Genomic DNA, 27,697 nt, shown 5'->3' with positions numbered 1-27,697 from the left:
AAACCAAGTTTTTTTTTTTAAATTTGAACACCAGGAAAGTGTTCAAATCGATTAAAAATGTAGTGAGAACGTCCCATTTTGAGAACCCTGTGAGCAAACGATTTTGCCAAAGAATATTTGCAAAGCCATGGACGGTCATACTTTTTTTATGTATACGCCATCAAAGCGGCAAAAAACAGGAAAACGAAGTGAAGTGCAAAAATCACAGCGGAAAAACAAGATATCAGGGAGAAGAATAAGAACCATGTCGGACTATCGATCCCAATCTCGCGGCGGCGGACGTGGCGGCCAGGAGTATTCCAACGACGACGATCCGCCGATGTCGCGTCTGTTCATCATTTGCAACAAGGCGCACACTGAGGAGGATTTTCGCGAGGCCTTCTCGCAGTACGGCGAAATCGAGGACATTTGGGTGGTGAAGGATAAGCACACGCAGGAGAACAAGGGCATCGCCTACGTCAAGTTCTCCAAGACATCGGATGCGGCCAAGGCGCAGGAGGAGATGAACGGCAAGACCATTGGCAAGATGGATCGCACCCTCAAAGTCCTGGTGGCTGCCAAGTAAGATTCGATTTTGAGAGCACCGCCAAAGCAAGGCCTAATCTTATCCCCTTTCTTGCAGTCGCAATCAGGGCTCCAATAAATCCGAAAACGAGCAGGAGAAGTACGTAAGACTGTTCATTGTCATTCCCAAAACGGCCACCGAGGAGGACATTCGCGAGGAGTTCTCCCAGTGGGGCGAGGTGGAGACGGTGACCATTGTCAAGGAGAAGAACAATGGCAATCCCAAAGGCTTCGGATATGTCCGCTTCACCAAGTGCGTGGCAAATGCAGCGTGACTAACTTCTCAGACCCCAACTAATGTAATCTTAATTGCCAGGTTCTACTATGCAGCAGTGGCCTTTGAGAACTGTTCCGCCAAGTACAAGGCTGTCTTTGCCGAGCCCAAGGGCTCCACTCGCACACAGCGGGATCAGTACGGTCGTCCCGCCGAGGATAATCCGCTGTACAGCGGGTCAGGACGTGGCAATTCCAATTTTAATGGTGGCAGCAGTAGCAGTGGCGGTGGAGGCAACAGCTACAACAACGACTGGAATGCTTCGCAGAACAACGACATGTCGGCCTTCCTGCGCATGCAGAATGTCCCGGTGGCCCAGCCCTCGTGCCTGGAGGTCAACGTGAGCAACTGCGTCAACCAGGATCAGCTCTGGCGGCTCTTTGATATTATACCCGGCCTAGATTACTGCCAAATCATGCGGGAACGTAAGTGGCCTGCCTATTTTAGGCCTAAATACATCTTTAAACTATTTCTAATTTACTTGACAGATGGACCCCGCACAAATGAGGCCCTGGTGGTGTACGACAACCCCGAAGCTGCCATTTATGCCAAGTAAAAATAACCCTAGAATCCTTTTTTATAAAGTCTTTAATATAATTTTTCTTTAGGGATAAACTACATGGCCTGGAGTATCCAATGGGCGAACGCATCATTGTCAAAGTCAATGGCATGAGCTCGGCTCGCATGGACACATCCTTTATAGACAGTACGCGAGTTAAGACTTTTAAGGCTTATAGACCGCCGCATCATCTATAGCCATTTATTAAACTTTTTTGTTTCGTTTATTTTCTAAAATTGTTGGGCTTTAAATCTGTGCTTAATGTTGTTGTTATCTATAATCATGTGGTCTTTCATTTTAGAGCGCACCAAAAAAGATGCCATCTGTAATGTGCCTTTGCCCCCAACTCAGCCACTGGCCTCGCCCGATGCCCAGGTCGCCCAACGCCTGTTCATTGTTCTCTCAGCGGTAGGTACCACTGTACTGTGTCCAATTGAAATTAGTTATGAACGCTGGTTTTTAATAATTCAGAATTTGCCGCATTCGATCTTGAAAAACATATTCTCCTGCTGGTCGGGACTGATTGACGTCTACCTACTGCCCAACAAGAATTGCGGCTACGTCAAGTATGCGGAAGCTGAGAGTGCCCAAATGGCAATTCATACTCTAAATGGTGCTGAAATCTGCGGCACTAAAATAAAGGTAAGTTATTTTACAACTATTTATTGAATTCAAAACTTTTATGTACTTAATCAAGTGATTTGGTATACTTAAAATGTACATACCATGCCTTCAAGGCTTACCAATAGAACACTTAAACAAAGCCTATGCGTTAATGGTATAATTCTATTCCATTACAATCCCATTACAGGTCATGGAGGCGGAGGAGCGCAGTGGATCCGATGGCGATGACGGTGGACGGAAGCGATTGAGGCGTAATTGAGTGTAAGTACCTAGTGAAAAGAGCATAAATCCCGTATCTCTTAGTGTAGCCATAGTGGGAATGTGAGTGTGTGCCGTGGTCCGAGGTAAGTAGTTGTGCAAATTCCAAACCGAATCCCATTAACGATTTAAATAAAGCAATGGCCTAACACTTGTCAGTGCAGGCACAGACAGTTGTCAGTTCGGTTCGACCAACCAACCGAATAGTACTTACCCCGTGCACTGGTTGGCCATCGACGATATCTATGCCGCCACTGAGCGCGAACATAATAAGCCAAAACATTTTTATCTTTCTATCTCCGCAGACCCACTGACAATCAAGAACTTACAGAGAACGCAATGTACGAGTACGAAACTAACTTGAGAATACAGTCCGATAAAAACAGTTGAACTGACCACCACCAACAACCACGCAACAACCAACCAAGAACCAAGAACCATGAACCAATAACCAAACAACCACCACCAAACAACAACCGCTCAGAACCAGAACCAGAACCAGAACACTCTTAAACGGAATGCCACAATAACCACGAAGACTGGAGAACGAAGACCGGAAACGGCGAACGGAGAACGAAGAACGGCGAACGGAGACGGGTGAACAAACAGCCAACGAATATTCACCACACCCGTTGACTACCATTGACTCTAACTGAAGAAACACTCATGTACTCAAGTGGGTTCTCTCTCGTACAGAGCACTCGCAGAAAGACCCTTACGACCTTTAAACGGATCCAACGAAAATGCAATGCTTGCTATATACCATAGTACACATAACCAATGTCGTGTATATGTATAAAGCAACCGCTTAGGGGACTTTTGAATATATATATCCGTAATACGGAAACGAACTCTGTGAAACTTGTACTATTACTAACGTATTCCGACGAGATCCAGCTAAGCAATGAATTCAAAAATAACTGAATGTCTCAAGAGTATTGGCTCCTTCTCGTTAACCTCACGATTTAGTCGTGCGTAAAAGATATTTCTTTTCATACCTTAGATTTAACCAATACCTTAATGTGTAAGCATTTAAGAAATATTAATAAATGGAGAACATATAAAGAGTTGTGTGTATTTGATTTTTATTTGGGTGCTGGTTAAAATTAAAATCGTCTTACATTGTCTTGGTCTTATTGTTTCGTTATGTTAAAACTATTATTTAAAGTGAAGGTATGTTCCAAAGTCCTAAAATGCATCGAAATGAGTGAGGACCGCTGCAAAATATATATTTTAGAAATAAAACAAATTAAAAGCTATCGGACCTGTTCAAAAAAGAGTATAAAATGAACTAGTTCCAATATTGAACTTAAGCTTCGCAGCCCTGGTAGTTCATGGTTCCACAGACAGCTGAGTTGGATTTTGTTTAGATTTGTGAATTGTTGATTTTACGGAACGGGACAAAATATTAAAGTTTCTCCAAAAGAAGATTTCAAAAAACATTAAAAATGGATCCAGCACTGCTTCGCGAACGCGAGGCCTTCAAAAAGAGGGCGATGGCCACGCCCACGTGAGTACCAGACATGTGGCCTCTTTTGTGAAGACTGCTCCTTGCAAATGATAAATTATCCTTTCAAAATAGCGTTGAGAAGAAATCCAAGCCCGATAGACCTGCTCCACCGCCGCCCAGTGATGATTCCAAGCGTAAAATGCGCCCGCCCACGGCTCCCAAACTGGATGCCTCCACGTGAGTTCCTCAAGAGGATTTCCCTGTTTCCGGATTGGTTATTTACCATGTGGATACCACTTCACCCTTTTCCAGATACAAGACCATGTCGGGCAGCTCCCAATACCGGTTTGGAGTGCTGGCCAAGATTGTAAAATTCATGCGCACCCGTCATCAGGACGGCGACGATCATCCACTGACCATTGAGGAGATTCTGGACGAGACCAACCAACTGGACATTGGGCAATCTGTTAAGAATGTTAGCTGCCAAACATATATACTGTTTAGGGTTATGTTATATCGTACTCCTCCATTCCAGTGGCTTTCCAGCGAGGCTCTGCACAACAATCCCAAGGTTGAAGCCAGTCCATGTGGCACCAAATTCAGTTTCAAGCCAGTGTACAAAATCAAGGATGGCAAGACCTTGATGCGACTGCTCAAGCAGCACGATTTGAAGGGCCTGGGAGGCATCTTGCTGGACGATGTCCAGGAATCCCTGCCGCACTGCGAAAAAGTTCTGAAAAACCGAGCTGCCGAAATACTCTTCATTATAAGACCCATTGACAAAAAGAAGATTTTATTCTACAACGACAGGACAGCTAACTTTTCGGTGAGTAGTTGTATTTCAATTAAACCGTACATTTCTGAGAATAACCATAAAGTAAAATAAAAGCATAGAAACGAATATAAATAAAAATTTAAATTTAATACCGTACACACTTCTTTAAAAGTTATTTATTTACTTTTAACATCCTACAGGTGGACGAAGAGTTCCAGAAGCTATGGCGTTCGGCCACGGTCGATGCCATGGACGATGCCAAAATCGACGAGTACCTCGAGAAGCAGGGCATTCGCTCCATGCAGGACCATGGCCTCAAGAAACCCGTTCCCAAGCGCAAGAAGGCGGCCAACAAGAAGCGGCAGTTCAAGAAGCCCAGAGACAACGAGCATTTGGCCGACGTTTTGGAAGTCTACGAGGATAACACACTAACGCTGAAGGGCGTGAATCCCACGTAGAATTATAACTCTAGATTAGGCAATAAAAATAACTCTCAATGGAAATAAGTACACTATATAAATTTGTTTACCCACTCGCAATCTCATTAAGAGTCCGCATTTCGGTGTTCCTATGGTCGAATACTCATTCCCGGAGATTTATGGACTCAGATTGCTATCTGCCATCGGCTTTGAACTTAAAAATACGACGTTTGGCACAGCGAAAGATAATTAAAAAGCAAAACTATGTAATCTTGTCGTGACATTCTCTGTTGTTCGCCCACCTCGACGATAGCTTGCGTGTGAGTTTTCCAAAATCGATGCTCTTGAGCTGATAAATTGGCAACAGTGGGAAGCCATAGCTTTAGTCTGCATTGAACAGCACCCAAGTTCAGTTGGAATCGATTGGAATAACCTATATTTGTGCGGCGGTGGATTATTGTGAGCAAATTTTTTAACCGGCTTTTTACTGGGCTCAAGAACCAGATTGGGGCATCCTTGATTGGAGGTTAACAACCGGCGTAGTACAATCAGATATTGGAAAATAACCCTTTATTGCCATTTAATAAATAAAAATGCAGCCCGTGTCGCAACACTAACGGAAATCTAACTAATTTTTACAACTACTCAAAAGCTAATCATTTTTTCGATTAAAAGAATTCTTAAAACAATGACCATTAATCAATAAATCATTCAACTAATAACCTACTAATAAAATTAAAAAGTTTTTTTTTATATTTTATAAATTAATATACAATGAAATAAATAAGTAGAAAACCAATATAAAAACCAACTAGTATATCAGATTTAAAGGTTTTGGAATTTTGTTTATAATTTATTTATTTTTTATTAATAAATTATACGTTAATTTAAACAAATGGCAGCTCAAAAAAAAAAAAAAATAATAATAAATCATGTTTAATCGAAAACCGATAAAAGTAACACTAAATTGCAAAATTTGTTATATAAACATGCAAATCGTAAGTTAATTCTTGGGTTTCAATTGAAAATAATTTGTTTTCATATTTAACACAAAAATAAATAAACCAGTAGGTAGCTTATATAACAACCAATTAAAATACTGTCAATATTTTAAATTTTTTTATAAAACAAACAATTTTTTAATATTTTTCTAAAGTTCAATTCACTTTAATTTCACAATATAACCTAACTTAAGAGGGAAGGGTATTCGGAAATGGACTTCCCGAAAATCTGGTTCTTTGTTTACTCGAGCTGCCTCTGTGGAACGGGCAATGAGCTCGAGCTCTCTACGCGGCGGCCGAAAACTTGTTTTGAAATACTCAAATCCGTTTAATTATAATTCCCGAAGCATTCGCCAGTTGTCTTTGAGAGTTTCTGAGCTGAGGTTGACGCAATGAAGCGGACTGCACTAGGAGTGGCCCTGCTCCTGGCCCTGGTGGCTCAACTGACGGCCCACAGTGCGAAGTAAGTGGTTCAAACTATATAGTATTTATGGTGGATACCCCTTAGATCGGTCATTAACTTTCTCTTTGATTGAAATCAATCCAAAACACAGTGACTTGGTGTACGGCTACGAGTGCCGGAGTGGTCTCTGCCAGAAGGTGGAGCTCAGCGAGGAGAACTTCGCCAAGGCCATCAGCATGCCCGTGTGCCGGCTCTTCTGCGGCTCTGCCATCGGCACCCTGTGGCCCAAGCCCACGGGTGCAGTGCGTCTGGACACGCTGATGCGCCAGGTGGACATCTCCTTCATTGACTTCCATGTCAATGGCACCGCGCGCCAAGAGAAGCTTTGGCGGGCGGCTGAGGACCGCTTCATGGACATGCTAGAGGCCCAAATCCCCGATCGCAAGATCCTCGCCCGCGGTGGCTATCGCATGTCCGTGAACATCAACATCCCGAATGAGCCCACACCTGCCCGGCTCACCCTGGAAACTGACGAGAGCTATGTCTTGGATATCGACACCGATGCCTCGGGTCATGTGCTGGCCAACATCACGGCAGCGAACTTTTTTGGAGCGCGCCATGGTCTGGAGACGCTGGCCCAGTTGGTTGTCTACGATGACATCCGTCGCGAGGTTCAGGTGACTGCCAATGCCACTATTCATGATGCTCCGGTGTACAAGTGGCGTGGCTTGCTGCTGGACACCTCGCGTAACTATTACTCCGTGAAGTCCATCAAGAGAACGTTGGGTGAGGCATTGGCTAGGGATTAAGGCAGTAGAAGGGGAATCTCTTTTAGCATCTTAATGATCACCCTCTTCTTCCCCTGCAGAGGGCATGGCCCTGGTCAAGTTGAACACCTTCCACTGGCACATCACCGACTCGCACAGTTTCCCCCTGGAGGTGGAGAAGCGTCCCGAGCTGCACAAACTAGGAGCCTACTCCCAGCGCCAGGTGTACACCCGCCGGGATGTGGCCGAGGTTGTGGAGTACGGTCGGGTGCGGGGAATCCGTGTGATGCCCGAGTTCGATGCCCCTGCCCATGTGGGTGAGGGATGGCAGCACAAGAACATGACCGCCTGCTTCAATGCCCAGCCATGGAAGTCCTACTGCGTGGAGCCGCCTTGCGGACAGTTGGATCCCACCGTGGACGAGATGTACGATGTGCTGGAGGACATCTACGGCACCATGTACGACCAGTTCAACCCGGACGTCTTCCACATGGGCGGCGATGAGGTGTCCACCAGCTGTTGGAACAGCAGCCAGGCCATACAGCAGTGGATGAAGAAGCAGGGCTGGAAACTGGAGACCGCCGACTTTATGCGCCTGTGGGGACACTTCCAGACGGAGGCGCTCGCCCGGGTGGACAAGGTGGCCAATGGCACGCACACGCCCATCATCCTGTGGACCAGCGGACTCACCGAGGAGCCCTTCATCGACGAGTACCTCAATCCGGAGCGCTACATTATTCAGATCTGGACCACGGGCGCCGATCCCAAGGTGAAGAAGATCCTGGAGCGTGGCTACAAGATCATAGTGTCCAACTATGATGCCTTGTATCTGGACTGCGGAGGACCTGGCTGGGTCACGGATGGCAACAACTGGTGCTCCCCCTACATTGGCTGGCAGAAGGTGTACGGGAATAGTTTGAAATCCATTGCCGGCGACTACGAGCATCATGTACTGGGTGCCGAGGGAGCCATCTGGTCGGAGCAGATCGACGAGCACACGCTGGACAACCGCTTCTGGCCGAGAGCCAGTGCCCTGGCCGAGCGCCTGTGGTCCGATCCCATCGGGGGTTGGCGCGAAGCCGAGTCCCGGTTGCTGCTGCACCGCCAGCGGCTGGTGGACAACGGCCTGGGTGCGGAGGCCATGCAGCCGCAGTGGTGCCTGCAGAACGAGCACGAGTGTCCCATTGATGCGTACGATGCACAAGCTTAATCGGCGATCAAGTCCAAGTCCTTCTTAACGGTCGCTATCCTTGTAGATGTAGTTGCAGGTGCGGCGGGCGGCTTTGGGTGATCCTAATCGTCCTCGTTCAACTCACAACGCTCTTCTCCGCCTCAAAATAAATCACAGCCCAAAGGTGGCCTTACGCAAGTGACTTGTCGTTTTATTATGTTTAGTATAAATGAGATTATAGGCCCTACTACACTCCGCTTCCATCCGATTCAAATTGGCAGGAATCGAAAGCGATGAAATCCCTTACAGCTTCACCAGTTCCGAAACCTTTGAATCCGAGGGGCAGCAGAGATGTACAAGTTATGCTTTTAAATGGGGTGAGGCATAAACTCCTGAATGGGACTCCTGAATATGTACGTATGAGAGTCTAGATACTAAAAGCAGCGTTCCCGTGTGCAAAGTGTTCGCATGGAAGCCCTCTACTCGTTCCATTCCTCCTCGTTGCGACCGAACTTGTAGATCAAACTGGCGAACAGGATGAAGACATTCTGCATGAGCAGGGCTACTCCAAACCAGCCATCTTTCTTATCTGTGTGGGGGATTATTTATGGTTATCAAAGTAGGTACCCATGTTTAGTAAGCAAACCCTTACCGTTGTTGATGAAGTCATCAATCATCACCCAGACGGCGGCAATGATGGAGGCAAAGCCCATTACGAAGCCCACAAGCAGCCAGATCTTGGCTATCCTGGCACCCGATTCCGATGAGTTCTCCTCCGAGATCTGCGCACATAAAAACAAACAAGGAGTGAGTCATTTGGTGGGCTCAATGAGAAGGGTTTTCGCTTACGTGCTCCCCCTTCACAGCGTTCACCATGCAAAAGCTGATGGTGCCAAAGATGCCGATGAAGACATGGCCAGTGGTGATCTGGTGATTGCCATCAATGGTCATGGCATCGATTAGGACCCACCATCCTGCGAAAAACTATAAAGGAGAAAAAGTTGCACAGTCAGGCGGGGGCGACTCATGTCTGTCTGCGCACGGATCCTCACCAGCAGGCCTGCTATTATGGAGGAGTTCTTGTTCCGGGACGTCTCCCCAGTGAAATAGTTCGCAACATTGTCCAACACACCCATTGTTTAGCTTTTAAAACTTAAATTAATTTATTCTATTTCTGCTATCTTTCTTGTTTTGACCCACAGGGTTGCCAGACTGTCTACGGCTGATTAGAGATGGAACTGCTATTCATTTAGTATTTTTGGTATATTTTCGTTGGTATGGGGTAATTTTAAGCTAGTTCCTTTACGGTCACACTTCCTAGTTCACGTCCAACGCAATTTTGATTGAAAATTGTAATTATTATTTAACAACCGATCGCAGCGACACGAGTGGGTGCGTGTGGTCAGTGCTTAGTTAGAGATTAAAAAGGACTCGTTGCCACAATGCTAGTCATGAACACCTGTAGAACTGCCTCCAGACTGGCGATTCGTAGTCTTAACCTGCGATCGCCGATCGTCTCGCGCACTTTCTCGGCGGGATTGGCCCTGAAAACGAAAGATGTGTGAGTAGCCCCGTGTGTATATTGGGAGTATTTCCACACCCTAGACCAAACATTGACCATCATCATCATCTGCTTGCAGTGTCAACATAACCTTCGTGCGTGCCAACGGGGACAAGATCAAGACTTCGGGCAAGGTGGGCGACTCCCTGCTGGATGTGGTGGTCAACAACAACGTGGATCTGGATGGCTTTGGTGCCTGCGAGGGCACCCTGACCTGCTCCACATGCCACCTGATCTTCAAGACCAGCGATTTCGAGAAGCTGCCCGACAAGCCCGGCGACGAGGAGCTGGACATGCTGGACCTGGCCTACGAACTGACGGACACCTCGCGTCTGGGCTGCCAAATCACACTTTCTAAGGACATGGAGGGTCTGGAGGTCCATGTGCCCTCCACCATCAACGACGCCCGCGCCGCGTAATCGGACGCCAAACACTTTGTTATACTTTGTTGCAATTTTGAGTGCTAATTCGCTTTAGTTCAACTAGATGTAGTCAATATTTTCTGAATGAAATCTTATTGTATTGTCCCAAAGACACGAAGCTCAGGCGGCTATTATAGATGCGTGCATAAAACCGATTTCGATTCCAGAGGCGGATTTGCGTCCGCTGTTGTTTTTAAAGTGTTTAAGCTCAAAGGGATTAGATCAATATGTAAATATGTGTTCCCAATAAATTTACATGTATTTTCTTATTTCCACGCTGATTTTATTGAACTTGTGGAGGTGTATTCTGACGTTGGTATCAAAATCTTATCAATATCAATACTATTAGACTGTTTCAGTTCTTGAGAGGCATTTTTTATCTTTAAATGGCACCGAAACTTAAATATTATTAATGTTTGTTCAAAAACGCTTATTTTAATTTAATTATTTTTACATTTAATTACATTTATCCCCAAATTTAATACGTCTTCAATACAAGTGATAAAAATTTGCTTTATGAAAATAAAAAAAAAGTAAATTATTGTAACTCATTAAAAGATAACTATTTTAAAAATGTTGACCTAATTTAAATAGTTTTTTTTTCTAATTTATTATGTATTATTATTGTAGAAATATTTACATATTTTTCTGAGTAATGCACTGCAATTATTTTTTTTCTGTGTAATAGTTCTCAACGATTTGCCACTTGTGCTCGGCAAAACAACAATCACTAGTAGAGATTTTCCTCGGTATCATAATGATAATGCAGTTTTGATAAGCAAACCCAAAGAGTGTAGTATACTTTTAATCTCATCTTAATAATATTCTGAGTCTGGGGACTGGTATTATAGCAAGACAGTTTAATCATCTGAAATGTTGGTGGTAAAAGTTAAGAGGACTTTAAAAAACAAAAGGTCCAGTAATTTTTTTTTTTTGCCAAACCAAAGTAAAACTCCCAGTCATGGCCAAAACAAAGGCTTATCAAACCCCCAGCCAAACATTTCATCATCCTGATAAAGTTTGCACTAGCTTTGTTTGCCTTCTCTTATCAGGGGTTGCCTGACCCGATAAAGTAATAGAACCACTTGAAACACTGGGTGCTTAATAAAAGTAAACTTTTTATTATTTCGCAGCTATCAAATAAAGTAATAAATAAATAATTTAATATATACATTTGCTATATTAACTTATTGTAAACGATTTTCTGCTTTTCCATGCTTGCCGCTACTTTACTTCGTTTGATTTTTGTTTTCGATATTAACTTGCATATTGTAACATTCAAGGCTTTATCTGTATCTGAATCTGTATCTGAATCTGTCCAATCAGATGGAAGCCTTAAATCCTTTGTAGGTATAACTGAAACTTAACAAGTCTGACAATTCAATTTCGCTTCGTCTAAAACTAGGGAAACATATAGAAGATAGGGTGTCGTGGAGGAGGTGGAAAAGTGGTTGGGTCTCAATAAATAACCGAAGAATAAATAGTGAAGTGATTGGATGGCTACAGGATAGCGGGTGCCTATATAGATGGATGAGTAGTGTTTGTCTGAAGTGCACATAAAACTGATTTGGTTTTCTGTTCACGCCGATGATCGTCGTCGTCGCTGGTGATGAACTGTGGATCCTCGTGATTTTTGGTCCTTCAGATCCTTAGTTCACATAGGCCATGCCCGCACCCTTGCGATCGAAGTGACGCACGCGGACGAAGAGGAAGGCGGCGACTAGAGAGGCGACGGCCAGGACGAGGAGCAGCATGACCAATCCACCCACAAAACTGGGCACCGACATGCAGATGGTCTCCGCATCCGCCGAGCGGGCGGACTGGATCACCACCGTCTCGTTGCTGGCATTGCTGTTCAGCGCAAAGTTCACGTCGCCGGGAGCCACCACCTGGATGATCCTGCTGGTGTTCACATCGGTCATCTCCTGCGCATTCCGCTTGTAGATCCGCTGCGGCTTCATCACAATGTCCATGGTGTCCCTGCGCCTGCGCACGCCACGCAGATCGTCCAATCCCTCGACGGATCGCGGCCGTCCTCCCAGGGAAACCAGATTGCCACCGGCACTGAGGTCATCCTTGCGCTTCACCGTGCTATACTGACCACTCTGACCGGGCAGTGGTGGTGGTGGCAGACCCAGTTCATTGCTGCCCGTGGGCTGCTGGGGCTGCGGAGAGCTGGCCGGTCCCGAAACCGATCCCGAATCAGCAGTGGGCACTGCCGCCGACGTCTGAGCCTGAGGTGAGGGCACCACATCGGGCTGATTCTCCGAATAGGCTCCAGTGGCATCGGATGCGGGGTGACGTGGATCAGGGTAGGCAGCCGGGGGCAGAGCACCGGGACCGCCCAAGGCAAAGTCATTGCGCTCGTAGGCCTCCGGCGGACCGTACTCCTCGGACAGACCGTTGGCGCCAATCTGGGGCAGGCCGTACTCACCGCCGGGCAAGCCAGGACCGCACTTGGGCTCGGGGCAATTGTAGCGGCACACCTGGATCACACACTGGAAGTGCACGTTCATCGAGTCGGGGAACTTGAAGGCCTGGAAGTAGGCGAAGCTGACGACGGAGGCGGAGGGTCCGAAGTTCTTGATCTTCTGGAATTTACTCATTATCTTGGGCCTGACAACGCAGCCGTTCTGGTCCACCAACTGGATGGGAGCCCGCTTGCCATCATGGGCCACACAATTGCGCACCAGCATGTCGAACTTGTTCTCATCGTCCTTGATGGCCAGCACCATGGTCATGGTCTGTCCGATCTTCACAATTCCGGAGACTTCGGAGGCCCAGGGACCCTTGCCCACCTGGATCTGCATCCAGCACTGGAGGTTGTCGCCCAGGAAATTGGCCGTCACCGCATGCAACATGTCCACCTGGAAGGGCCTGAAGGTCACCGCCTTCTCGTAGAAATCGTACCAGGTGCAACGCAATTTGCGGGCCTGATCCCACACCTCCTGCACATACGGATCGTACTGGATGATGATGGTGTTCTCCACATAGCTGCCCGATGGCGTGGGCGCTCCATAGCCAGCCGCATTGTGATTGGCCGAGCTGGTCATGCCGCAGCTATTCAGGAAGATCTCGAAGGTGGCGCTCAGGTGGCCAGTGCCCGGCTTCAAGTGCACACAGTGCGGATCGCTGTAGAATCCCTTGGAGAAGATCATGCCGTAGAAGGGCCGGTCGAACTCGATGTTCACCCGCATGTGCGTCTTCTCGCACTGCACCTGCAGGTGCTTGATCTGCGGACTGTCGTTGGTGCTGGCCAGCGGCCAGGCCTCCTCCGACACATCGTTGGTGGCCCCGGTGCTCAATGGTCCCTGGGGCGCTCCGTAAATGGGCGCCGGCGGACCGTAACCGGACCTGTGTTCGAGGGGCAGGGCGGCGGACTCAATGTGCGAGGCGTCGCCATGAACCGACAGGTGCTGTGGAAAGAAAATAAGCGGAAAATGTATTAGAAAAGTGTTGAAAGATAGTTTAATTATGGGTTTAAGTAGTATAAAGTAATCCCCAAAAATTTGTTTTTAATAGTCACTGTATTAAATATCATGGATTATAGATTTCAAGCTTTTCGTTTAAAATTGTACCATTTTTTGGCCAATTAAAATTAATTTATAATTTTATGTAGTAAATCCAAATCTGGATCAGAAATTATAACATTACAGATTGCAAACCTACATTAATGTATTTTTATTTAACATTTTACGTTTATATGAGCCATCAGGCTTGCAAAAGCCGGCAACGTTGCGTGTGAGTGATGTTCCTTGAAGGCAAGTAATAGGCATATCACGCATACGCAGCGTTGAACTTTTATTTTAAGAGCCCTTCGTCCAGATTGTTTCGGAAAACGATTTTATGATTTAGGTTTCTTATTTTTGGATAAACTTGTAAATTCAACTTATAAAGTAAGTTAAAGTATAGAATTATTTTAAATACAAGATTTAAAAGTTCCCTAAGCCTTGTGATTGCCATTGCTTTTGCTCACTATCATAATTTCAGCCCTTTACAGCTTTTGTTGATTCCCCTTGTTCATATAAACGATGTCAAAATATTACGCCCACCATAAATGTTTCGATTACAACCTAGGTTATGGCTCAGATCACAGGATTGCGGAAAGCTCTCGATTTCGGGTTCGTTTTGGTTTATCTTTTTTCCGTCACATAATTGGATTTAGGTTATGCAATAGCAATCTCAGTCAGAAACCGAAAGCACTCTCGACGACATTTCATTTGAAAAGAAGCGAGGCGAAGCGTTGAAAATTACACGACAGCTGGAGTATGAGTATTTTGAAATTAAATGGTTGTCAGAGCGGCACGCTTACCCAAAAAAATACAAAACAAAAACTGAAACCCAAACGGAGCTTAACCCATTGCATAAGACAACAGAGAAATGGCCACGCCCTCCCCCACTTCACCGCCCGCAGCAGGGCTTTGTCACTTTCTTTCTTTCATTCACATCTGGTTCATAATTTTATGGTTGTTTTTTTTTCTGGCTGCACACGGGAAGCGGATGTATCTCAAAGTCCACGAAAACCGAAAGTTAAATCCAACACGATGACGGTGTGGATTTTTTTGTAGGTTGTGGTTGTTGTGTTTGTTTATTTATTATTATTTTTGCTTTCGGTGGCGGCTGGTGACCACGCGTTCAGAGATGTCGTGAGATGATTTTGAAAGTGAAATGACCAAAGGAAAAAGAGCTGGCCAACAAAAGAAAAAGATACGCGAAGCCAACGAAAAATCGTCTCGAGTCTCGAGTCTTTTCTTTTTTTGGACATTCCACGCACTTGGCAATGGAGGTATCAATATAAACACATCTATCGATCGATCGCCTCGATTGGTATTGGTAATTTTTCTTCTCTCTTTTTTCGCTCGACGCTTTGGAGAAAGAAAACTGACAATAAATAAATAATAAAGCAATCTCTGTGAATTAATGCGCCATAAACAAGAAAGTCAAAACTGGTACAAATCAGAGCATAACTGCAATTTCTTCGCCGCCTCAGCACCCAGGCACGCAGTTGGTTAGTTGGATAGTTGGATACTTGGATGGCTATTGGCCACTTGGCCAGTTTTGCGTTTTCCTTCACGTGATTGCATCGGCTTAAATCCGCAGAGTGTGTGTGTGTGTGTGTGTGTGTGTGTAAGTGTTTTCCATCGGCCTCCACAGTGATTGATGCGCTTTAAATAGCCCACTGAAGGCTGGACTTTTTCAGAGGGGGGAAAAGAAACATTTCGTCTTGGCCATGCTTATCAAACGAAAGCGTGCGGCAGCCCCAAGAAATCGACCAAATTTATGGCCTTTTCTAATATTGATTGACAGTCTATCGCAATGGTTAATATTAGGTGCATTTAAAATGCACAAAACTGATTTAAATTTGTTTTTTATAAAAATCAAGTTGATATTTAATTCTTTCTATAAAACTAAATGTCTTTTAACTACGCTTTCTAATGCCTTAGATCTCTCAATTAAATTATTATTGATTAGCCCGGGGTAATTTTCTGGCTTAAAGTTTCTCCTTTATTTATAGGACCGAATTTTACTTAGTTAATTTGAAAAAACATTATACTTTTGTGAAACATTTCATAGACACTTAAAAAGATTTCTATAAATCATCTTTAATAAAAAGTTGGCTGTCAAAATTATTTATTTTGAACTTAACAAGTGCAAGTCACTGTAAGTTATACAAGTACGAGCCCCAAAATGATGTTAACAAATTAATTGTAATGAAAAATACTCTATACATTTTTTTAAATAACTTAAATATTTTGTGAATCTGTTATGCTATAAAAGCAATCCTAAAATGTTATTTTTTAATTGTAAACTTTTGATTTGTAAACTCTCTGTTAAGTCTCTGTTTTAATCACCGACTGTAAAAGCAAACATTTATTATATGTCTCCTATTCTCTTTTATTTGTGCACTTATTTTCTGTTACTATAAAAAACCCTTCTAAACATTTGTTAAGCCCCGCCTCTGACTTGCTAACTCCCTGTTAAGACGCTGTTAAATCACCCACTGTAAAAGCAAACATTAAATATGTATATGTATATGTCCCCCTCTCCCATTCTCTTGTACATATCTGATTCCTTTTCCCTCTCGCAGCTAATTATCCAACTCTAATTGCAATGATTAGCAAAGTGCCGTTTAGTTGTTACATTTTGCTCCATTCCCCATTCCCCATTCGCAGACTCTCTCGATGCGATATTGATATTGATCTGACAGCAATTCGATCCGATCCGCTACAGCGATATTCTTCTCGGACTTCCCCACAAAACTCAATCCATCAATAGGCACTCGCAGTGATTTGCATTCGAATCGCTATTGATCGAACGGTAGTCTATCTTAGAGTCTTAGAGTCTAGAGTCGAAAGTGAAGAGATCCGCTAGAGGTTGGGTCTGCATACGAAATGAGTTGCTGTAAAGTGGGCCACACCACAGATCTATCTTTTAACTGTACGTTTCCTAATTGAAATTATGGCCCACACTTTCCAGATCCCATCATTTATACTATAGATATACATATATACATATATGTATATATTACTCACCTTTGTGTTGAGTACCAGGCATAGGACTATGGCCATTAGGCTGCTGCTTCGCGTCAGGTGTCCCATTTTGATCTGGTTCTGTGATGTTCTGTTTTGGCTTGAAATTGAAATTCCAAAAATGTGGATTTTTGGATTTCGCTACTCGGCCTCACTTCTTCGGCTTTCTTCTCTGCTGCGGCTGCTTTTGGTGCTGCTGTTGCTGCTGCTGCTATTCTTTATTTTTTTCTATTTTTGTGTGGTGTCTGCAAGAAAAGAAAGGGGAACAAGGGTAAACAATGCGCCGGATTTGCATACGAATATGTGAGTTTTTGAGGCCAGCCAAAGAGAGGCTGTAACCGTGCTGTTATTAGCACCAGTTGTAAATCACTGTTAGCCAAAATAACTTGGCTTATATCACTTAGTTTAATCATAATGCCTGTGGTGAAGCACCCTGCTCCTGGACAACACACTTATGGACATAATTCAAAATTAGACTTTATGGCCGTCATTAAGCAGCCAAATTATTAGCCACAATTGCCCGTTTGCAGGCTTATGGTGTCGTTGTTAGTGGTTAATACGCGAGAAAGAAAATTGCATTTTATGTAAAGCAAATGAAAACTCGCGCGCACCAAACAGGAACCACTTTCTATTTTCACTATAACAGTACTCCGCAAGACAACTTTAGCTACGAATACGAATACGTATACGAATACGAATACGAATACGAATCCAAATACGAATCCAAATCCGAGTCGCCGAGTCCAAGACGCCAACGCAGCGTCAGGTTTTCCACACAGTGGCTGCACTTTACGATCCATCCATTAATTTTCGACTGTTTTTCCCCAGTCGCTTGAGCAAAGGGGGGCGGGGGGAGGGGTCTTACGTTTAACAGTCGCACTCTAGCATGACTTGGCCATCTAACTTAACAGTGGCGGCCCAAAAGTAACAGACGGAGTTTAGGCCTGGCCAAAAAGAGTCTGGGACTGCCGATTCCGACGGTGCGACTGCGTTCGAGTGCCTATAAAGACTGAAGACTGGAAGACTGCAGAGCTGAAGACTGGAAGACCCGAAGACTGACAGCTTTCACACAGCCGCCGGAGCGGTGGAAAAGTAAGCGGCTTCAGCTTCGGGGATTCGACTTCTCAGCAGCGAACGCATTTCACTTGCTCTCCCGCTTCTTTTTTCTTTAGTTTTTTTTTGGCTTTAGAGACTTGGGCTGGCAGTTTTTACTTTTACACATGGTGGATATGGATACTGTTTTGGTGCCCAGGTCTTCTTCTTCTACTTGAAGCAAAAAAAAAAAATAAAACATAAACACATGTAAATGGGTTTTTAACAAGTCGCGGCCATAAAGTCCGAGGAGCAGCCGATGAAACCGGCTTGCTGGCGTTGAGCAAGTGTACTATTAACCCACTGAAACAGTAACGGATACCACTAAACTAGCTGGCGATTGTTTTTCGGCCGAAAGAGGGGGTGGGTGGAGGTGCTGAGCGGCTCTCTAGCAGTAGCCCTACAGCTGATTGTGTTATGCAATCATGACTTTCTCAGTTTTGAGCGTCTAGCCCCTTTGAAATTGAAGGATTTGGTACTTTTAGACATTTTAGTGGCCCAAAAGAAGTATAAAGAACTATACTTATATTTACTATAGCTATGACTTGATACTTTTAAGAAGTAATTTAATTTGTGGACAAAACAAAAAGAGCAACATTGCCAATTACGTTCTAAAGCACCTTTACTGACTTTACTTTTACAAATAATCATATATCAATTGAGTTTTTGTAAAAAGGTTTTTTAATTTTGGTAGGCCTAAAAAAATAAATCTTACTTTACTTTAGTATTTTTTATTTAATTTAAATGTATTTGTTTCTGTTTTTTTTGTTAGCTTCCCTTAACTTAATTAATCTTTACCAGATTAAATAAAATCAAGAAAAAGTTAATAAGCATATTCTGAAACTTTTAAAAAAAACCATTTCTATTAAAGCAAAAATATCTTCAAAATTTTATATACATTTTTTTTTTTAATTATAAAATTAAGATTGAAATTATATCTTTGCACTCAAGATATGGGACAATTATAAGCTTAAGTCTATTTTCTGCCAAGATAAAAATGAGTAATGTTAGCAACGAGTTATTATCTTCTCGAAATTTTTAGGAGCTCTTCCCATTTAACGGTGGTTCATTCATTTATTTGAGTAGGTATTTTTTATTTGATTTTCTCGACCACTTTCTTCAGCAGGAAATGGCCAAAGATTTGCATATAAAACTAGAAATCTTTGGCAATTAGCAAAAGGCAGCGAAATTTTGTTGGACTCTGTAGTTTTCTTCTTTTTTTTTTTTGCTAATTGCTGGCACCCAAACAAATTCCTTATCAAGCGCCTTCAATCGCCAACAAAGAAGACAACAAATTTTTCTTCTTCAGCAGCTGATGGAGCTTGTTTAATGCTCATTGTTGCTGCTGTTGTTATGTGTAACTGCCAAATGGAATTGTTTATTGTGGCTGTTTGGCAAGTGAAAGTTTTCACCGCCTCCTCTCCTGCTTTCTGGGTTTCGGGCCCGCTTCTTACAGATGCCGCATATAAGGGCATATATTTATTTTTCTCTTCTCTTCCTTTGTTTTGTTTTCTTTTTTAATTAGCACTATAAAATTATTTGCTTACATATCGCACATCGCAGGCGAAAGGTGCAACTGCAGACTTTTGTTTTCAGCTAATTAGTTTACGATCTGGGTTCAGCATTTTTCATTTCTTTGCCATCGCACTCATATACCTATATTTATAGTATATCGGTACGAGGCGGTGCATTAAATCATGTGAAAAGCGCTGGCAAGTGAAAATGCAATGAAAAGTCGTCGGATGACTGGTGGCGATGTCTCCAATTGATTGAATGACAATGCGTGACGCTGGCCAGGCCAATAGCTGTGCTGGCTATATGGTAACTGGTCCATTGCAAACTAGGTGAACCACTGCTGCACTCACATAACTCGCGGTTGGATCGTTCTAATTCTCGGTAATTTACGTGGCTTACATTTTGGGGCCCCCGAAGCCGGATATCGATGCGATACGAATCGGACATCTCAATGGTTACCATGCTGAAATTGATTTGAATAGAGCACTGGCATTAGCACAGCGACATTTCCTGCAAATCAAAGTCAAACAAAGACCTCGAGCAGTGTAATTCCTCAAATTATAAGGCATTTTTCACACATTTTCAGCCTCTCGGGCTGCTCTAATTCGATAATAACTCTCATTGGCATCTCCTTTAATTTCCACGTAAGGAATAAATATAAAGCCTGGCATCCATTGACATCGGTTGTCAATTAAAAGAAAACGAAATTGCATTTTATGCCATGGTCCAGGTAATTATTTATCAGCACTGGCTGCTGCATTTTTGTTTTTTTGGTTTTGGCATTTGCCAAAACGGCTGCTTGGAGTCCATTAATTTAATTGAACGCTTTCACAAATCCCCCGTCGAAACTAAAACTATGCACACTTTTTTTTTTTTTTTTCGTTTTCATTCATCTTTGGAGTTTTGAAGCCTCGGGGGGTATGGCGTATATAAATACGTTTCTATATGTCTTCATAAACGTCTTCGGATATTTGCTTAATTGAGTGAGCTGACAAATTTGTAGCTTTTGACATGAGATAGCTGATCTTAGGATGAAGACCCCCACAAACACAAGAAGATCCATCAGAGTTTGAGTCTGAATTGACAGAGGCGCGGTCGCAACCGCAAACATCATTTTTTGGTTAACAAAACAGAGAACTTGGCTTGGAGTTTTATGCTTTGGAATTTGTTTTTTTGGTTTTTTTCTGTTGTTTGTCGATCGATTCCAAGTGGCGGTTGTTGCTCGGTAAAAGTTTCACTGCCGTTCAAACATTGCAGATGCTGTGGACCTGCTTTTAATGCACCGAAAACAATTATATACATTATCAATTTAATGTTTATGCATATTTGTTTAGGTTGTTAAGATGCTGTAGAGCAATGTATTACACATTAAGATAAGTTGATAAAATAAACTGAAACTTTACAATTAATAAACCTGTATTAAGCGATCAAGTTCACAAAGCAATGTTAAGATAGAAATTTATATTTTCTCATTCCTTTTAAAGACAAGTTTTGTATAATGATTGATGATTGAAGTGGTACTAAAAACAAAACGATACAATCATTTTTTATCTCTTTCATAAAATTTTGCAATGATAATTTATATAAGCTATGAGTGCTGTAAAGAAATTCCAAATTTCATAACAAGTTTTTTTTGCTGTGCAGCATTTCGAAATTGTAACGGTAAGACCAGCGTTTCCACTCAATTTGATGTCATTTGTGGCCGCCGTGGCTTTTGTGGCCGTAAACGATCGATATTATTTGCCATAGTGGCATAGAAATTGAAGTCGGCCCCCAGCTTTAAACAACCTCCCCCCTCCCCCCGGATAACACCCGCCGATCGGCCGCCGGATCATGCGTAATTAACTACACATGTCGATATCACGAGCCGCGGATGCTGTGAAAGTGAAATTTGTTCGCACCGCAACGAGCAACAACAATGGCGAAGGAGTGTGGGGCAGAAAAAGCGCAAAAATGTTAACAGCCATCGAAGGTTTATTTTTCTTGTAAAGGGGCAATTTACTTTCGTTCATGTGTGCCAGTGTCTGTGTGTGTGTGTGTGTGTGTGTGTGTGTGTGTCAGTGCCTCAGTTAACTGGGTTTTTTTTTTATGGTTATTAAGTAACTTCTTTCTTACAGATGAACAGATGGCAACACGGGGTAAACCGATTAGCTCTGAAGCGTGGTCGTGTGTTGAAAGACCTCGGCTGATGAAATGCCCATATGTTTCCCCACTAATTTAATTTTCTTCCTATGACTTTTTAATTTGCATCGGTAACTGTTTCAGTTAGTGGTTCGTAAACTTAATAGCATGATTAAATCGGTTCGGGGCAGTTTGGTCATACGTTTAATGGCGGTTTATATATTCGGTAATCGTTTGTTTGTTTCATAAAACTGTCCATTAATTTTTAAGCACGGCTAATAATAAACAAACAAAAGTGGCCAAATCCTGATAATCAAATTTTATTTGAATTAAGGCTGTTTCATTATAATTGTTTTTAATCCTTAAAAGTAAATTTGTATTTTACAGAAACTACTAATTTAGTGGTTTTCATTATTAGTGGTATGTTAAACTTGCAAAAACAAAAGACTTAGGCAACAAAAATGCAAACAAAAAAAACAAAAGACTTAGGCAACGAACTTGCAACAATCTACCAGGAACCCGCAGTTTTTCACAATTTATGTCCGTGGCAGGCGATAAGCAGCGCTAAAACGCCCGGGCATTATGTAAAATAGAGCAAACAATTAATTTTCTTTGCTCCACTTTGGCGACAAGGCGACAATTAACCAATGCGATAAGGCGAAGGCGCGCTGGCGCCCGCAGAGTTGCCCCAGGTGCTGTCTGAGTGGCAAATGAAAGTAAATTGTGGCAACCGCAACTCCCCTTTTCTCGCCTCTCATTTTTTTTTTTTCGACGGCATTCCATTCACTTGGCCTGTTGGCTGCTTGCGAAATTTCCTTGCCTCGCATGTGCGTACAAAAATGATAACGCAATTTATCGCAAAATAGGGAAAGTGAAATTAGAAATGGGCTTCGCGAGCAATTTGCATACTGATCTGGCACACTGCGGGTTGAAGGCCAGAGAAGCCGGAATGCGGGATACGGGATAAGGGGTGTGAAATATGTTAATTGAGGAAATCGCAATCATGGCAAAGGAAACGAAAAAAAATGCTGAAATAAACTGCATTTTTTTTTTTGTATAATTTGTTATTGATTTTTATTGCCTTTCCTTTTTCCTTTTGATTTTTGTTTTTGGTATTAAATGGATTTTTTGTATGCACGTTATAGACGTTCGGAAATGCTTAATTTACAAAGTTATTACCACCACAACGATTTCGTGATGAATCCATTTTAATTATTTCTTCTACAATTTCTCCCGGTTTTCAGTCAACCATAACCCCACGCTTTTGCCGAAAAACTGCGAGTGGAGAAGAACTCCCGTTATCTGCTAACCGTTTCCGTTAGCTGGCCAACAGTTCAAGTAAGTCACCCCTTGCGGATCATTAGTGGAATGCCGTTAGCCAGGATCTGATATAAAGATACAGATAAAAGAAACAAGACAATTAACATAATTCAGAAAACCCCTATATTCTCCTCCCCATTTTTGGTTCCATTTGTTGTGGCCATTTTTACTTTCCATTTCTTTTAACGGTAAACGCGAAATCCGCTAACAAAAAAAAAAAAAACGACTCCAATTGCAAAAAGAGGGCGGGGCAAGGGGCAGGGGCAGGGGCGAGGGGATTTAAGATCGGGATCGGATGCCATTGAATGGGCAGAACCGGTTACCGTTATGGCCAACCACTGGCAACCCAACGAAAGTAAAAACTCAAGGGCTTGCACTTTCTGCCCAAGTTTATCCGGTCCAGTTCAGTGACGATCGGTGAAAGAACGAAGGAATGGAATGGCAGTGAAAGACGACGGAGATGGAGAGGGTGGAGATGGAGAGGGTGAAAGAAAGCAAAAAGCGACAAGGTGATCAACGGCGAAAGAGGGGGCCAAGGGGCGCGCAGAAGGGGGCACCGCAGAGCTGGGGGCATATCCTCAAGTTGCAACTTGCAACGCATCGTTAGCCGAAGCCAACTGGAGGCCGCATTGCCTGTGGAAGCCAGAGTTTCGTGCACCATAAGAAAACTTAACAATGTCAAATTTAAAGTGCCAAGTTAATCAGGAATTATTGTACATCTTTCATTTTCCTTTTTTTAAATGTTAAAATGAGACCACTTTATCTTAAATTTTAGTTTTCATTTTATACTTTGATATAATAAAATTTGTACTTAAAATTTGGTTGACTACATTTGAATATTAATATATTTCAGGAAATTGTAAAGGAATTCCAAAAAAGTTGTTTTAAATTGATTCCCTGTTAAAAGTTCTAAAGCATCTTTATAATATAATGTTACTGAATACAAATACTAGAACAAACATTTCATGAATTTTTTTTAAAACTTATAATTGAATATTTTATGAGACTTTAAACCTATCAAAAAGAGAAAACTTTGAATATGTTGTTAAATGTAATGAGCAGAAGTTTGTGATTTGTAGCTAATAAAAACTAATTTGGCATGGTAAAACTTTATTGAATTATAGGATATTATGGACATTCCACAGGTAACATAAATATTTAATTACAAATAATAAATAATAAAATAAAGCAAAGGAAATCACCTCATCAATGGTAATAAAACTTTTAATTTAATATATTAAGGAATTTTAAGATTCTCAAGTACATCATTTATGGCTTACCAAAACAATTTTCGTTAACGAGTTTTTGCGATATTTTTTTCTCTGTGCAGAAACAGATACAACGACTGAGCCAAAGCCAAAGCCGGTTGCATTTTGCTCTGAAATAATTAGTGACCCAATTTCGGGCTGCGGCGGCTGTCGCCACGGAGCGGCCTGTTCCGCTTGCCTGCCTCCGCACCGCTCGCCACTAAAGGCACCACCACCATCCACACCACACACCACACACCACTTGCAACTTGCAGTGGTGCAGGCAAATTGCTCGACTCTCGGGCTCCACTCGGTGGTGTTGGCGTACTCGTACTTTGTGGCATGCATGCAAAGAAAGTGGTTTTCATTTCTTTTCAGCGCATCGCTCAGCCACACATGCAGGTACAGATACAGATACAGTTGCACCGCCAAGTTACTTGAGATGTTTCATTTTTGCTGCTCGATTTTTGGAGTGACTCTCGCGCGGCTCAATCAAAAGAAAAAAAAAGGAAAAACGAAATACGAAATACGAATGGATCTTTGGGCGGCCATTGATTTGACTGATTTTCCATGATTTCCATGATAATTTCGAATCAACTTTGATTGCGCCTAATGAAGAGCTGAGCTTTGGGAGCGACTTGAGTGGTGAGTGACGTGCAGCGGATGGTGCCAAATGAGTTTTGGTGGTCAACAAGCCGAAAAACGCTGAGTTGGCTGCCGGAGAATTAGAGGGTTAACGGAGTTAACCAAGTGAAAAGGAAAGAAATCAAAACAAATGCAAGTAAAGTGAATTGAATTATTTCGAGAATTACATGTCAGTAATGAGAAATTCACTTTGCGGTCTCATTAAAAGCAGATTGAAAGCTAAGTGAAGGTAGCTATAGAAAAAAGTTATTATATTTTGAAAGCTATTTTGTTTGACTTTCGTGTTATAACAATTTACTTTTGTTATAAAGATTTCATGAAAAGAAATGATCAATTTTTTAAGAAAATAATATAGCTTTATTTTAATAAAAATCTTTTATAATTTAAAGAAAAATGTTTTTCTAGTAAGTTTTATGTGGGTTACGTTTAAACATCATTTTGTTTATTTCCAAGAATATATGAAACTTTAAAGATAAGAAAAACTTAATTTTAGTTTAAATCGTTCATAATTAAAAAAAATTGTTTTTGCAGTAGCTTTTTGCAAAAAATGGGTAACTACTAAAAGAAGAAATCTTTCGCTTGGGTTTAAAAATATGCCAAATAGTCTTTAAATATATATTTTATAGAAGTTTTTTTGTTTTGTTTACTCTTCAGCTTTTCTTTCAAGTTCTTTTCTATTCTTTTCACTTGGCAGCTAATGAAAACCGTGTTTTCACAACTCCTGGAGCTGCCAATGAAAGTTCGGTCGCTTTTCTTTTTTCTTTCAATCCCGTTGTTGTTTGACATTTTCACGCTGCCATGAAAAACTGCGTGAAAATTGCACAAGGCGGCGAGACAATTGCCGTTAATTTGAAATTGTCGCCAAGTCGCTGAGCCAGTCGCCGTGCTTTTCAGTCTTGCGCCAGGGTTTTCAGTTTGAGATTGAGATTGAGCTGGAGTTGAAGCCCCAACCGAGAGCGAGAAACCAGTAATTATTGCAGCAAGTGGCGCAGCTTCTTTCACTATGAGAATGTCTGTGTTTTGCGGTCCACCAATGTCTGTGTGAAATCAATTAAAAGTATTGCCAGGCGCTATGTTTGGGCAGCGATGACAAGTGGTGGCAGTGGCAGTGGCCCACACGGCGTATGAGCAATGCAACCCACTTGGCCGAGAGCGAGCGTGCTTGAAGATGCAGAAGATACTTGTACAGATATAGATACAGATACAGATACAGATACAGAAAGTATATCTGTCTAATAGCATCGGGGTGTACTGTTTTTTATAGAAGAGTGTGTGGCGTACTGAGCGAAATTGTTTTCATGTGCTCATCTGGCCCAAAGTGGAGCAGTTTTTGAACAAAGCAATTCGCAATATTAATCAAAGAGAAGAAGCTGCAGCACATGTGTGTAAGGAAAACACAGCGACTGCATCTGCGAATGAGAAGCGGCACAAGGTAATTTCAGACTTTCATTCGCGCGAAACGCGATGAAATTTCACCAGCAGCAAAATCAGCAACATGAGACACACAGAACGAGAGCCGGCCACTGCTGCACAACCACTCGAATCTCGTTTCAAGTGGGTGGTTGGGTGGCTTGCTTGACTTGGTGGTGGCTGCTTAGCTCTGTCTTTGGCCAACTGGAAGCTATGTGTATGCAAATCCAAATGAAGCTTAATGAGCCAAGGGTTCCACAGCAGTTTTATCCGCTTCACGCCTCAGCAGCTCCTTAACTATTATTAATAATAGTTATATTTCCGCATAATGCACGACGACGAAAGTTTGCCATGCGTTTTTGGCTTTCTTCTGCACTCTTTTCCAAACGAATATAACAAAGATTTACGGGTATTCTCTCTTTCGCCGAAGTGATTGCAACGCTTTTGTAAGCAAATGGAACTGTGGGCTGAGTGTTTCGAAGGTTTCCAAACAGTTACGATTGTGTGTGTGAATGGTGAAGATGTTTATATGGTCGGCAGACAGACTATAGACAGCATTTAAAGAACGGTTAGGTGCGGCCATTGCCAAGACTGATCATTAACTTTGTCTGAAGTGTGGAAAAATGATTTTATTGTTAAAAGAGCTCTTTGTTGGAATTAACTGTTAGCATACTATTTTTAATAAGCTGACTGAAGTTGTGAAAATTTAAAAAGCAATTGAAATTTATTAAAGCATTTTAAATAAAAATATTTTCCTTTTAATTTTGTTTCATTTATGAAATTAGTTGGAAATGCTTTTGAAAGATTTTATGGATATTAATTGAATGACAAGTTTGTTGCCTAAGTCTTTTAATTGCAAGTCAAATAAATTTGTGTTACAAGTATGTTTGATAAATGTTATCAATTAACTTTTAGACATGATTTTATTTGCAGTCCTAAGATCCCAATTTCCAGTTTGACCACTGTTCAATATTATTATCCTGTGCCACTTAAATCCGTTCATTGATCTTCAAAATCGATTGGAGCAATAATCAAGTAGTTATTTTTCAATGTCGTTACACTTTCTTACCTTCAGGCAGTTAAAATCCTTTGCATTGGGCCTTCGTTAATCCCTTTTAGCTGGAGTCAATGGCACAGCGGTGGATCACGTTGGGGTTTTATTCGTGTTCCACTGAATTCCAGGATTTGGATCTATTGGATGCACAAATTGAACCAAGAGCAAGTCTCTAGTTGCTCGCTTGTTTTTGTAGCTTGTTTTTTTTTTGGTATTTTTGAGTCGAAATTCTTAAAATATATTCCAATTTTATATAGATATTCGATGCGAACACTGCGGGCGAACGGAACGAAGAGGGACGCGCTGCGGACGCGGAGGTGGCTGCTAACAGGACACGCGACTGGAGACACAACTCGTCGCACACAAAGTTGAAATGAAAATGCGGCCCGGCCGTATTGCTTACCAAGATTTTATATCGCGTGAAAGTTTTGACCCCTTTACCACTGGAGCTGTCGCTCCGCTCGAGCGCCCGATGCCTGAAAAGCGGCTAAAAGAGCGCTCACGACGAGGAAAAG

General features: G+C 42.4%; 6 protein-coding genes across 8 annotated transcripts; 4 read left to right on the top strand and 2 right to left on the bottom strand.

Annotated features, from left to right (window-relative positions):
* The first annotated feature begins 139 nt into the window (after positions 1-139).
* On the top strand, positions 140-3,344 carry LOC128259297 (RNA-binding protein 45). The gene is made up of 9 exons (XM_052991600.1): positions 140-561; positions 623-817; positions 881-1,263; positions 1,327-1,390; positions 1,447-1,544; positions 1,699-1,805; positions 1,869-2,039; positions 2,209-2,282; positions 2,585-3,344. The coding sequence occupies exons 1-8, from the start codon at positions 149-151 to the stop codon at positions 2,278-2,280; spliced, it is 1,503 nt and encodes a 500-aa protein (XP_052847560.1). The 5' UTR covers positions 140-148; the 3' UTR covers positions 2,281-2,282; positions 2,585-3,344.
* Positions 3,345-3,626: 282 nt separating this feature from the next.
* LOC128258990 (general transcription factor IIE subunit 2) lies at positions 3,627-5,010 on the top strand. The gene is made up of 5 exons (XM_052991048.1): positions 3,627-3,789; positions 3,862-3,966; positions 4,042-4,204; positions 4,265-4,555; positions 4,705-5,010. The coding sequence occupies exons 1-5, from the start codon at positions 3,728-3,730 to the stop codon at positions 4,960-4,962; spliced, it is 879 nt and encodes a 292-aa protein (XP_052847008.1). The 5' UTR covers positions 3,627-3,727; the 3' UTR covers positions 4,963-5,010.
* Positions 5,011-5,303: 293 nt separating this feature from the next.
* LOC128258989 (chitooligosaccharidolytic beta-N-acetylglucosaminidase) lies at positions 5,304-8,467 on the top strand. Of its 2 annotated transcripts, XM_052991047.1 has the most exons (4): positions 5,304-5,382; positions 6,272-6,387; positions 6,479-7,113; positions 7,196-8,467. In XM_052991047.1, exons 2-4 carry the CDS (start codon positions 6,317-6,319, stop codon positions 8,302-8,304), a joined length of 1,815 nt encoding a protein of 604 aa, XP_052847007.1. In that variant the 5' UTR covers positions 5,304-5,382; positions 6,272-6,316; the 3' UTR covers positions 8,305-8,467. The 2 variants fall into 2 exon arrangements, with proteins under 2 accessions (XP_052847007.1, XP_052847006.1); XM_052991046.1 differs by lacking the exon at positions 5,304-5,382 and having other exon boundaries at positions 6,146-6,387.
* On the bottom strand, positions 8,451-9,495 carry LOC128258991 (transmembrane protein 50A). Its single transcript, XM_052991049.1, has 4 exons — positions 9,318-9,495; positions 9,115-9,249; positions 8,918-9,047; positions 8,451-8,854 (listed from the first exon to the last, which is right to left on the bottom strand). Exons 1-4 carry the CDS (start codon positions 9,399-9,401, stop codon positions 8,745-8,747), a joined length of 459 nt encoding a protein of 152 aa, XP_052847009.1. The 5' UTR covers positions 9,402-9,495; the 3' UTR covers positions 8,451-8,744.
* A 78-nt stretch (positions 9,496-9,573) lies between these two features.
* On the top strand, positions 9,574-10,517 carry LOC128258992 (adrenodoxin-like protein 2, mitochondrial). The gene is made up of 2 exons (XM_052991050.1): positions 9,574-9,826; positions 9,906-10,517. Exons 1-2 carry the CDS (start codon positions 9,708-9,710, stop codon positions 10,243-10,245), a joined length of 459 nt encoding a protein of 152 aa, XP_052847010.1. The 5' UTR covers positions 9,574-9,707; the 3' UTR covers positions 10,246-10,517.
* Positions 10,518-11,349: 832 nt separating this feature from the next.
* Positions 11,350-27,578, bottom strand: LOC128259437 (uncharacterized). 2 transcript variants are annotated; one of them, XM_052991802.1, is made up of 3 exons: positions 27,198-27,578; positions 16,782-17,023; positions 11,350-13,664 (listed from the first exon to the last, which is right to left on the bottom strand). In XM_052991802.1, exons 2-3 carry the CDS (start codon positions 16,845-16,847, stop codon positions 11,898-11,900), a joined length of 1,833 nt encoding a protein of 610 aa, XP_052847762.1. In that variant the 5' UTR covers positions 16,848-17,023; positions 27,198-27,578; the 3' UTR covers positions 11,350-11,897. The 2 variants fall into 2 exon arrangements, with proteins under 2 accessions (XP_052847762.1, XP_052847763.1); XM_052991803.1 differs by lacking the exon at positions 27,198-27,578 and adding an exon at positions 17,644-17,830.
* Between the last annotated feature and the right edge of the window lie 119 nt (positions 27,579-27,697).

Source organism: Drosophila gunungcola (assembly GCF_025200985.1).
Source record: "Drosophila gunungcola strain Sukarami chromosome 3L unlocalized genomic scaffold, Dgunungcola_SK_2 000005F, whole genome shotgun sequence".
NCBI classification, from domain to species: Eukaryota; Metazoa; Arthropoda; class Insecta; order Diptera; family Drosophilidae; genus Drosophila; species Drosophila gunungcola.
The sequence above is the reverse complement of the archived record's forward strand: the minus strand, read 5'-3'. Positions and strand labels throughout refer to the sequence as shown.

Excerpts from the sequence above, each read along its gene's own strand:
- LOC128258991 (XM_052991049.1), bottom strand. The coding sequence starts at position 9,401 with ATGGGTGTGTTGGACAATGTTGCGAACTATTTCACTGGGGAGACGTCC. Across the intron at positions 9,250-9,317 it reads CCATAATAGCAGGCCTGCTG|TTTTTCGCAGGATGGTGGGT; the intron begins GTGAGGATCCGT and ends TCTCCTTTATAG. Across the intron at positions 9,048-9,114 it reads ACGCTGTGAAGGGGGAGCAC|ATCTCGGAGGAGAACTCATC; the intron begins GTAAGCGAAAAC and ends TTATGTGCGCAG.
- LOC128258989 (XM_052991047.1), top strand. The coding sequence starts at position 6,317 with ATGAAGCGGACTGCACTAGGAGTGGCCCTGCTCCTGGCCCTGGTGGCT. Across the intron at positions 6,388-6,478 it reads CTGACGGCCCACAGTGCGAA|TGACTTGGTGTACGGCTACG; the intron begins GTAAGTGGTTCA and ends TCCAAAACACAG. Across the intron at positions 7,114-7,195 it reads GTCCATCAAGAGAACGTTGG|AGGGCATGGCCCTGGTCAAG; the intron begins GTGAGGCATTGG and ends CTTCCCCTGCAG.
- LOC128258992 (XM_052991050.1), top strand. The coding sequence starts at position 9,708 with ATGCTAGTCATGAACACCTGTAGAACTGCCTCCAGACTGGCGATTCGT. Across the intron at positions 9,827-9,905 it reads GCCCTGAAAACGAAAGATGT|TGTCAACATAACCTTCGTGC; the intron begins GTGAGTAGCCCC and ends ATCTGCTTGCAG.
- LOC128259297 (XM_052991600.1), top strand. The coding sequence starts at position 149 with ATGTATACGCCATCAAAGCGGCAAAAAACAGGAAAACGAAGTGAAGTG. Across the intron at positions 1,391-1,446 it reads GAAGCTGCCATTTATGCCAA|GGATAAACTACATGGCCTGG; the intron begins GTAAAAATAACC and ends ATTTTTCTTTAG. Across the intron at positions 1,806-1,868 it reads TGTTCATTGTTCTCTCAGCG|AATTTGCCGCATTCGATCTT; the intron begins GTAGGTACCACT and ends TTAATAATTCAG.
- LOC128259437 (XM_052991802.1), bottom strand. The coding sequence starts at position 16,847 with ATGGGACACCTGACGCGAAGCAGCAGCCTAATGGCCATAGTCCTATGC. Across the intron at positions 13,665-16,781 it reads GCCTGGTACTCAACACAAAG|CACCTGTCGGTTCATGGCGA; the intron begins GTGAGTAATATA and ends TTCTTTCCACAG.
- LOC128258990 (XM_052991048.1), top strand. The coding sequence starts at position 3,728 with ATGGATCCAGCACTGCTTCGCGAACGCGAGGCCTTCAAAAAGAGGGCG. Across the intron at positions 3,790-3,861 it reads AGGGCGATGGCCACGCCCAC|CGTTGAGAAGAAATCCAAGC; the intron begins GTGAGTACCAGA and ends CTTTCAAAATAG. Across the intron at positions 4,556-4,704 it reads ACAGGACAGCTAACTTTTCG|GTGGACGAAGAGTTCCAGAA; the intron begins GTGAGTAGTTGT and ends AACATCCTACAG.